Source organism: Fulmarus glacialis, unplaced genomic scaffold, assembly GCF_000690835.1.
Source record: "Fulmarus glacialis isolate BGI_N327 unplaced genomic scaffold, ASM69083v1 scaffold29267, whole genome shotgun sequence".
Taxonomy (NCBI): Eukaryota; Metazoa; Chordata; class Aves; order Procellariiformes; family Procellariidae; genus Fulmarus; species Fulmarus glacialis.
Window position 1 is genome coordinate 507 of NW_009221799.1, and position 11,128 is coordinate 11,634.

The window sequence follows — 11,128 nt, forward strand, 5'->3', positions numbered from 1 at the left end:
TCCATGTCCAGAAAAAAATTTATTTTACTTGCAGGATATTTTTAGCACAGCCCCCTTTTATGTTTGCTGAATAGATGACGATAAAAACTAGGAACTCATCAAGTCCAGAATAACCTTTGATTCATCTCCAGGACTCCCAAAAACGACCCTTATCCAAAGCACCTTCTGGATTGCAAAGAATATAGGCAACTGAACATTCTCACCTCTACGAAGAGGTAGTAATTTATTTTCTAGAATTTCTCTTGCATCTGTTCCTTCATCCATCAGATCCAATTTTGTGATCACACCGATGGTCCTAAGTCCTGACCGGGGTGGAAGCAGGAGGAAAAAAGATAGTGAAGAATCATTTAATGGTTGGACTTGATGATCTTAGAGGTCTTTTCCAACCTTAATGATTCTATGATTCAGGAAGAACAATTACATCTTACAATTATATAATAACAGGTCTGTGATATTCTCGAAGCATGTATCACACAATACCAACTACCACTGCAAGTTGTGGTATGTCTGGAAAAGAAAGGATCATCACTGCCAGTGCTGAGATGTGTTCCTCAAATCTCTTTAACAAGGCTCAGCATTCCTGTGATATGACTGTATAAAATTTATGATGCGAGTATCCAGAAATCCCATCAGCACTACGGTCCACTTTGCTAGGTACTACAAAAATTTCTAGGTAGGCATTGCCCCACTTGCTAATAAGAGAGTGACAAAATTTTAAAAATACTTTCACAGCATCATTACCTGAATTACACTGAGCTAACAAACAGTTATTATGATGTTGAAGCCTATATGAGAATGTATATATACACATATATATTATATATTATATTTCACACAAGAGTTGATCAATTACTTCCAATTATGTTATTGCACTTGAGAACAAAAAGTGGTTACGTTCAATCATGCTTACCTTGAGGGTCCACTTCCTTAGCTAACTTCAGTGCATCTGAGTTGGCCAGATCGGTGTTAGCTGGAGTCACAGCCAGTATCAGACAGTTTTCTCGAGAGATGAACTGCATTATCATGTCTCTGATCTGCTGCTCAATATCTGGAGGCTGATCCCCTACTGGCACTTTAGTGATTCCCGGCAAATCAATGAGAGTCAGGCTTAATACTATACGGAAAACACAGGATCATAAAACTGGTTAGCATGCAGGACGTGTAAAGAGAGCTACGCATCTATGGTTGTGGACAAATTTTAGTTACATAAAACCCCACATAATTACCTTTATAGGTACATAAATATTGTCAATGGTTCAAACAAAATGCCTGACAGTCTGAAAAGTACACTTGTTTCCCTGTTGGTCTTTCATCTCTGGATTTATTAGTGCTATTTAATATTTTAAACATTACAACTGGCACAGAATACTTATACTAAATATCCTTAGACAAATGAACATGGCTTTCTGAACTTTTTTCACCAACAGGAGCACAAACAACAGACCATTCCCACTGCATCTTTCAAATCAACCGAAAACCGGCTTTTTTTTTTTTTTTTAAATACAGTCCTTCTCTGACCATGCTTTCAACAGTCTCTCCAATTAAGAAAATTTAAAAAAAAAAGTCAATAGCTAGCCTAACTTATATAGCAAAATTGTTGTTAAGGGGCTTTGGGGTATGTTGCTGTTTTGGTTTTTTGGGTTTTTTTTTTTTTTTTACTCTGTAACTTCTTAAGAAAATTAAGAAACACAAAAAGGTTTATCCATTAAGAAAACCTGTTTTGCTCTGGCATGATTTCCCCAGTACAGGCCACAATGCCAACTAGAGGCACCCTAGCTTGTTCAGCCAGTACTGGGGTAACAGGGTATCCTTTAGACAAATGAGAAAAATGCAATTCCTAGAAAGGAAACACCAGAAGTATATTTGGGGTCTGGCTAATATAGACAACAGTTGCTGAACTAAAAGACTGATCCTAATAAAACAAAGAGCATTAGATAGGAAATTTTCACTTTCTCCTGGAGTCAGCATGTTCAACAAACAAGCTTTGAGGCAGGGCATTTAGTTTAGCTCCTCTCCAGTTGGCTATGCCACATCTGTATAGCAGAGAAGGGCTCAGAGACACATGTTTAGAGCCAAGGCTGCTCACGGTATATCAAAGGGATGTTCAGCAGCTCTTTAATTACCTCTCCTCTTATTTTAATCTTTCTGTCCTTTGATTCGCAATGAAGACATTAGATGAGGTGGTTAGGAAAATAAAGTGCTTCAGCCAAACATACCACTTTTCTCCTGTATCCAAGACAGATTCAATGCAAAACATTTTCTCTAGATTGCCTTCATTAAATTGGGCAGATGGCAACCAGAGGAACTAACTTTGATCTATACTGGGGGTCTACAACAGAAAGCAGCTTCAAACACCATTATTGTCTAAATATATTTTTAGTGACAGCGAACAATAAACATCTAATAGGGCAGGAAGATATAATGACTTTCTAGATCACTGATCAGGGAATCCATCTGGAGGGTGGCAAAAAGAAGTTTTGCCACTAAGTCTCCCATACCCTATTATTTGTCTTTACTAGTGAGCTACTAACTAATGGTATATGGACTGGGGAAGAGATTAGTTTCATCCTGATGCAAAGTGAGAATATTTTTAAATCATGAGAATATTAAATGGGACAGAGAGTCTGTGTTCTGCCCAGCTCTAGTGGCAACAGCTCTCCACCATAGACTGGGTTTGTAACACAGGAAAAGTTGAGGATTCTTCCAGATATATATCCACTTTTCATTCAACTCAGTCTCAGAAGTTTTTTCATCCCAGAAGACTTCTGATCGAGGAATGAGAACACATACAAAAGGAGATAGCTAGACAGACAGACCCAAAAAAATACATTACATGACAGAAATATAAAGTAGAATGATTTTACCTACCATGGGGAGAATATATTCTTAAGTTAATAGGAATTGAAGAAATGCCTTTGTTCGCTCCCGTTATTCTATCTGTTTCTACTTCAATTTCCTGACGAACTTCATCAAACTCAGTAAATTTCCTCCCTTTGCAGTGTAGAAATTCAGCATACTCTGTGAAAAATATCAATGGCAACTCTGTATTTCACAGGCTTATAGGCTTGGACACCCACTTTCAAGCCCCTACTATTCTTCAGATGTGTATGCACAAAAGGATGTCATCATGGATATCAGGAAAGCATTATATATGAGCACATGCTATAGATATGATTGCACAGATGAAAACCAGCCTACAACAAGAAAGGGTTAGTTAAACAGTCAAGTTGACTGGATATGATTTACTGCTTTTATCTTTAGTATGTCATCTTCTGGAACAACCTGAAAGATTCAAATAGATATCGTTTACATTAATAGAATAAGGAACAGATTGTGAATCAGATTCTGAGTTTTCATCTCATTACATTTGCCTGTAATACATCAATAAATTGAAGAAAAGTAATTCAAGTTCTGTATCATGAAAGATTATTAGCATTGGTTTTCAAAATCTAACAGCCCATGTTACACATTATTTTAACAAAGGAGCTCTGTACATTTCTACAAGTTCATCATGAAAATAAGATCACTTCAAAACACTGTCATGTTTTTAAACACAACTTCTCATTTCCTAAAGACTTCTTGTAGTCTAAATCCAAACCATGCTTAAGAAGTTTGTAAAAGCTTTTATAGATATAGCTGTGATTTTGCTGAAGTGGGAGAACACAACGAATTCCTAAGTCTTCAATATCAAGCAACTTGCCCTCTTACCTTAAAAGGGCATCAACCAGGAATCAGGGATAGATACAGTCTCATTTGTTAGACTCAAACTTGACACTAGGTCCTTGTTTTGACTCTTGAAACCAAATACTGATACTAATTACTGTGCCCTTCTGAATTTCCTGCCCTAGAGGTGCATAACCCAAAGCACATCTCAGGATTTTAAAACTGGAGTTTCTTCCTTCAAACAGGGCAAAACAGAACACAAAAGTTTATCTCACATAGCAAGGCTGTAATCAGAAACAATGGCATAAACGGTAATCACAGATATAAGCTCACATCCTGTCCCTTAGACAAGGTCTAAGCAGTAGGACTAGAGAAAGGCTGGACAGAGTTGTGTATGTTCTTTTCATCCCGCAATCAAGGCCTGATCTCAAAGTTTCAATTTAGGTGTTTCTTCCCTAGAAAATGTTTCTCAGTAAAAAGCCCTCAAACATCAGGGCAAAGAGCTTGCTTGGTACTCAAAGAACAGCGGCTTAGGAGACCTGATCCGAGACCATAGATTAATAGAGGGCCTTATGCATCAGCATTGAAGTCTGTTTCCCAAAAGTCACTTTATTACTATTGTTGACAGAGCTGTTAAAAAAATAAAAAGTCAAAACCACACATGAAACCATAACAATATTTAAAGTAAACTGACAGCCAAAAAAGGAGAGGGAGGAGGGGAAAACAACAAACACTGACCTTTCTGCACTACAATACCATAATCCCGCCAGATTCAAAGTGTGAAGGACATGGAAACCCACCCTTGTTAAGACAAAAATAATACATCTCTTATTTTAAAAATAAGGGAGCACCTAACAAAACGTCCATCTTACTTTTGACAACTTAAGAATTGCAGAATATCTCATATTCCTTTTTAGCTCTAACAGCAAAATGACAACGAATGGGGGTTTTGTATGTTTCATTATCAACTGTTTATTAAAAAAACAAGGAATATTCAAGTATTTCAAAGTGAAAGATAATATGGTGCACAAAATAAAATATCTCAGTTGCTCTAGCACATTTGAGAATTCACATTTGTAAAATTCGTCATCTCAAAGTTGGGAAATAGCTACCTACTGAAAAAAAGAACTGACAAGTCGTTCTTATTTTGTCCCAGTTCTTCACGCACTGCTCCTGGCATTAAATAAAATGTATTCTTCTTAGTTACCTTTTTTTTCAGTGGTTCATCAGATTTTCTCAGAAAAATATTTCAAAATTCAGTAATTAATACTTGGTGCCTAGTGGTAATCAGCTGACTGACTCAGCTGATAGTCAAGGAAGCTTTTCTTTTTGTTCCACTTAACACTCAGTAACAGAAAGAGTCCCTATCTGAAATGGCTTCAAGGTAATTCAAATGAAAATGTTTACTACTTTTCAGTTGTGTTAATATTTATCAACAGCTCATTCTTCCCAGTGACATCTGTGATCCCACTAGTTCTGAAGGAATAGACTTTACAACGGTTCATAACCTGTGGTGCCACACACAGCCTACGGAATAAAAATTCAAATGAACAAGCAGCGCTTTGTTTTGCTCCTTTCAGCCCTTAGCCTGTCCTTGGCAATGATGCCTTTAAGCCAGACTGGATAAGCACATGCTTTAATGCAATCTTCAGTTTTCACCTTTCATGCACAGAAGAATACTAGGAAAACCATTTTATTTACATTTTTGTGGGAATGGACACGAAGCCAGACAAGAAAAAGTGATCCTGCCTAATGTATAGTTTTCAGACATGTATTTTCTGTATAAAACTGAAGTTAGGTTAAGAGAAAGAACAATCAGATAAAAAGTTAAAACATTGTCTTTGCATGTAAAATACTTCCCCACTCCTCACCCCCCGACTCATTCAAAGCACCTTGGATAACATAGAATGAAAAAGCTACCATAGCATAGTTCTCTTCAGTGTATCCAACCACAAGTGTCATGATAAATGATTATTTCTCTCTTCAATTTTGATTAAATTAAACAAATAATACAAACAAGTGTTATGGGATAACATTTTTTTAAATGCTCCTCATTTTTCCTGTGAGTTATTTCTCCCTATGCTTTTATGTTTAATCTAGCACAATGTTATATTGTTATTAACAATAAATAGCCATTGTTGTTTTCCAACCATTTAAATTCCATACACACTTGAGATCTTTCATAAATCTGTCTCTAAGCTAAAGAGAGCCGAGTTAGGTACACCATGTGATGAGACGCGGAACAGCCCTTAGAAATACGTAAGATAATTTAAAAACCCTTACTGAACCAAAGATAAAAGACACCTACCACACCTTTATTTACAAGCTTGCTACCCTGTAATAAAAAAAAAAAAATTAGACTGATATGACAGGGTTTTTTCCCTTGATGAATTTGTGTTGGCTGCTATTAATCTCAACTACCTTTCAGATTGTTGGTTAATAACTAATTACAGATTTCTTTTTCCTAAACGTGAATTTTGACTGATTTTTCTGTCACTTTTCTTTATTATCTTTTTGAAGATGGGCAAATACAGAGCCATTTTCCAGTCTTTCAATGAGGGGATTCCATCTTTCCTGATGTCACTGAGCATCAACCTGGGATCAAGGAAACAAAACCTTCCAGGCAAAACCACTTGTAAAACCAAGTATTCGTGGGTACAATTTATTTGTCCCAACATGAGCTGAAGCCCATACCCTGTTTGAGGGCGCTGATAGGAGAACTGGCTGAGCCCTCAAATCCATGCTGCCAGACCTCAGCAGTCACTGCTGATCAGCTCAGGTTACTCCAAGCACTATTACTAGCACACACACACAGACAGCAGCAAGGAAGATTTGCAGTTGCAAAGGAAGATTTGCAGTCTCTGCAGCCTTACACTAACAGCTTAAGTTCAGGTTTAGCAGTTCAGACCAGCAGTGCTATCCCTCTTCCAGCATATAAGTCCTATTTGGGTGATGAGTCTTTCGCTGTCTCAGGAAAGGGTCACCAGTCACTACCACCTTTTCCCCATAGTGGTAGCTTTTGGGGTTCGCACCTCCCACATATTTACTGGTCTCTACAGCATCCTTGTTCGTCATCTGAAGGAGCAGCTGCCAGAGAGTGGGATCCAGAAAACGGCAGCCACTGTCTTCCTTTCCCCCTGCAAAATGCCCAGTCCCTCCCCTGCTATTGGCACTGTGGCACCTTTCTAGTTTTTGTCCTTGAAGACTTGCTGATGAAGTCTCTAAGATCATTTGTGTTAGCTGAAATATCAATCTAAATTCTTTTTATAATTTTTTCATTTTCTGTTAGAGGATTGTTTTTGCCACCAGATGGCAACAAAAGATGGGTATGCTTGAGGAGTAGTCTCACAACAAAAGATACATGCATTAAAGCTCAGCAACTTCAGTAGAAGAGAGCATCTGCAAGACTTAAGAAAAAAGTCAGAATGTCTTTTGAACCTTATGGTGATTTACTTTCCACTTAGTGTTCCAGTTCTAGAACTGGAACAAATGTGGGTATTGTACATATGACTCATTCATCTAAAAATGTCCACCTCAATAATGATTTTTAAAATCTGTTAATCTGCCAGTTCTTTAGCAGAGACTGAAGCAAGACCATGAAGCAGATCTGAAATTCCTCCAAAAAGTTATCAAAATGATGAAAATAACCCTCCTAGAGCCAAGATATTAACATGTAAATAAAAATAACAGGATTTATATAGCAGACAATGTATTTTTAACAAACAGAAGATCTATAACAAAGGTTTCACCCAAAACCTAAGTACCTTTTTTGTTATCACTGCTGTTTAAAGACATATTACCCAGTCTCAAGAAATCTATATAATTATTTCACTTCCACAGGCAGGAGAAAGCACAGCAAGAGGAAGAACAGATCGCTTAAGATTCTATATAATGTGTGGCAACAGGGGGAAAAAAAAAAAAAAAAGAAAAAAAAAAAAACCACCAACCCACCTCTCAAGACCTCCTCAGGCATTTCAAGTCATTACCTTCCCAAAGCTTACTCAGCAGCACCATTTAAAAGTATCTATTAACGCCTACAAAAAGTATTTAATCTTAACTGATGTATTAGATCAAAGAATCATCAAGCTAGGAAGTATACTGAAAGTTGTGAAACAAAAACTTAGAACGTTTAAGAAACAGGTTTTAACATATAAATTAAGGCATACCAACTCAAAGGAAGAAAAACCCACCAGCCCACTAGCCCTCCTATAAGAAATTATGGTACACATGACAAATTGTAACAGGTTAGCATGCTTACTGGCAAAACTTGCAGAGAGAAGATTTGAAATGGAACTAATGCACCTTACGCAGAATTCAGTTACGTTGCTCCAAGACTACTGAACACTAATGCAGCCTTAAAATTCTTACCCCAGGTCAGCTGTGTGCCAACACTTACATCTTAAAGACACACAGAGAGAAATCTTTCTAAAAGCACAACTACAGGAATACATAATGCATTCCTCCTCCTGAAAAGGAATCATGAGTAAGAAAGTGAGAGACCAGCACTCTACACTCACTGGTAATTGCTGAAATATCACAACAGTTTAGCATTTAAAACAAATGCTGCCTGGTGAGAAAGAATGAGCTCCCTGTATCTTACGCAGCAGCAGTCAAACACTGAAAGAACCAGCATGCCTTTTGCCTGAATTAAGACATCAGACTCTCACAAAATAAACTGCTCTCACATCCAGCTTCTCACCCAGGAAAAGAGTAGGTGGAATTCCTCCCATGTACATCCTCTGAATGGTTACGCCAATTTATCACAGCTGTCTTGCCTGCCTTGTAAAACCTGAAGTTCACCATCAGACAGCCTCCCAGCTAACAGCACCATGTCCACACCTGTGCCTTCTAAAAACTCACTGAATTGCATCTTCCCAGATGGGACTATTTTCTCCAAAACCATTCTCTACTCTGAGCTCCTTTCAGGGACTAGCAACAACGAAGGCACAAGAGGCTTGTTAGACCTGATACTAGACATTCCCAATGCTGTGGAATTGCCCAAATGCAGAGAGAAGAACATCAAACTGCACCTGAACTGTTTAGCATGCTTGATGTCAGATGGGAACTCTTTTTCAGTTGTGACTTCTGGGTGGGAAACAAAGCTGCATTACCAAAATTTAGATCTGTTTATTACAGAACAAAGACTGCATGCTTATTTGGTTCAATTTTCTTTTTCAGCAAGACATCGTATATGCCATTTTTCTTCAGTAGAAGAGGAGCAACTGAACCGAAAACATGAGATGAAGAATAAGAATGAAAAATTGTGACCCTACCTACAGGACTGTCAATGAACTACTTTGGGACAAGTAATGAGTATCAGCCTCTCACTGCAAGAAGAAAGCCACCTTGAAGCCTCAAAATATTTACAAAATGGAGAATTTTTTTCTCCCTCTCTCCTTTAGCCAGTACAGTAGTTTATTGGATACAGGCCACATTAACAATTCAATTTGAAATGCAGCTGGGCAATCCCAAGAGAGACTCAAAGTAGGATAATCAAGAACAAGTCAGAGTACTTCAGAGGACTGTAAATTATTTTTAACATCCATATTTTGACTTATTCTATGCTACTAGGTATTTCTCACATAATCAAACTCAGAGGAAAATAGTCACAACTACTAAAGACTGTCTTGTTAGTTGCAATATTTAATTAAAAGCTTTGTCTTTGCCTCCAAGATTTCAGCAGAGTACAGTATTTGCATGGCTGTGGAAAAGCAAATGGCGTAAAGCCATTTAGGAATTGCACTGTTCCCACAAAAAAAAAATTAAAGGAGGTCAATAGGTCACTACAAAATAGCTTTGTACTAATTACACAAAATTTTTTAAAAAGAGAAAGTAAACAAAACTCTAAAAAAAATACTCCACATCTCATGAGATAAATTTCCTAGTATTGAATTGTTTCATGTTACCCCTTGCATATTCGCATTTTTAAAGGGCATAAAGAGACCAGCTCTTCCCAGATGTGTCAGATCTTTCAGATGTTGGAGGGCCCCTGGTAAGTCCTCACAATCAAATTCCATGACGTGTCCAACCCTAATAATGAGTGGTCAAAGTTTCCTCTTACTTGGGTGTAAAATGCAAAAATGCCTCAGCTGCCAATCTTTATGAGTCAAAGTTTATGAGTCAAAATTAAATGAAGCTTTAACCTCTTGGGTCAATCAAATTCACATTCCAAAAAGATTCTCAGCCAGTTCCAAAATGTTGCTAAAATATCTTGCAGGCATTTCTGCATGCCTATATGTTACAGTATATAGAAAGTGCCCCCTCCCTCCCAAGGAATACTATAAGATTAAGAATAGTTACTTTTAAAAGAGTCAAGAAAGATCCTAGGATTAAAGATCAGTTAAGTTTACTACAGCAGCAAGAACCTGATACAGTCCTCTAATTACTTTCTATAACATTTTGGATAATTACGGACTTGATAAAAATCAGTCCAGCATCTGCTTCCTGTAAAAGAACACTGTGCTTCTCTAAGCAGTTTTCTTTATTTTCTTTTTTTAAAATTAGTTCAGAAAGATGAAGGTGGCTTAAAAGATAAAGTTATTTGGAATTTCACCACCAAAAACAACAACAACAGACAAAGTTTAAAGAAAGTAACAAACTAATTAAAGCCTGCATTTTAAAGGTCTTGGCATCTAAGCCCAAACAAGAAATACACAGCATTTCCCAAAGGGAGGAATACGTCTTGACATCCAGGAAACATGAAATTAGGCTGAAGCTCAGTTCTCCAGAATTTTTAAAGTTTTTGTTGTGTTATTTAAGTTATAATGAAGAACTACTTTTCAGCAGAGAAGGTACCTATACGAAAACCTACAGGCCCACCTAAAGCTAGTGATACTATGTGAACATATTAATGGGGAAAATACCAGAAAGAGAGAGAAGCCCTTTCACTGCCCCCTTAACCAAGGGACATTAATGATTTTACGGAATAGGGCAATACAGGCTAGCCGGGATAAGTTTTGGATGGATGTCTAAGAATAAGTATTTAACCACTTGAGGTTAGAGTTAAGAGTTTACTTATTAATTCGTATGTCCCCGCAGTCTAGTCATTTTGTTAGGAATGCCAGCACAGAGCTCAACTCTTTTCTTTCTTCTGCTCTTACATGGTGCTGGGAAAATTAGATGAAGATTCTCCATAGCTAGGCCTTATTCATGCATTTCTGCATGCTCTGTCAGAGATCAAAAGCCAGATATGCAGAAATGGCAAGTGTTCATATCTCCAACTAAAACAAACTTGATCTTTTAATATATATATAAAAACATATATAAAAAGCACTATAAGCATATTACACCCTTGAAAATCCTGAAGTTTCTAAGCTTTGCATATAGAAATACTGGATTCCACAGTTTTTGCTTTCTTTTCCACAGTATAAACACTATGGAAAATTTCATAGAGGCACTGAAAATATGAACATGCTTTACAAGCAGTAATTCAGAAAAAAACCTGGAGCCTAGGCAGACTGAAGTC

At 37.2% G+C, this 11,128-nt stretch overlaps 1 protein-coding gene across 1 annotated transcript in view; it reads right to left on the reverse strand.

Annotated features, from left to right (window-relative positions):
- Window positions 1–203: 203 nt before the first annotated feature.
- The window catches only part of LOC104079262 (dynamin-3-like), a gene marked incomplete at both ends in the record, with an annotated part of 11,922 nt that continues 997 nt past the window's right edge, over window positions 204–11,128 (reverse strand). The window contains 3 exons of the mRNA XM_009581237.1: window positions 204–302; window positions 911–1,114; window positions 2,869–3,018. Coding sequence (XP_009579532.1) covers window positions 204–302; window positions 911–1,114; window positions 2,869–3,018 — 453 coding nt within the window. The remainder of the gene's footprint in view (window positions 303–910; window positions 1,115–2,868; window positions 3,019–11,128) is intronic.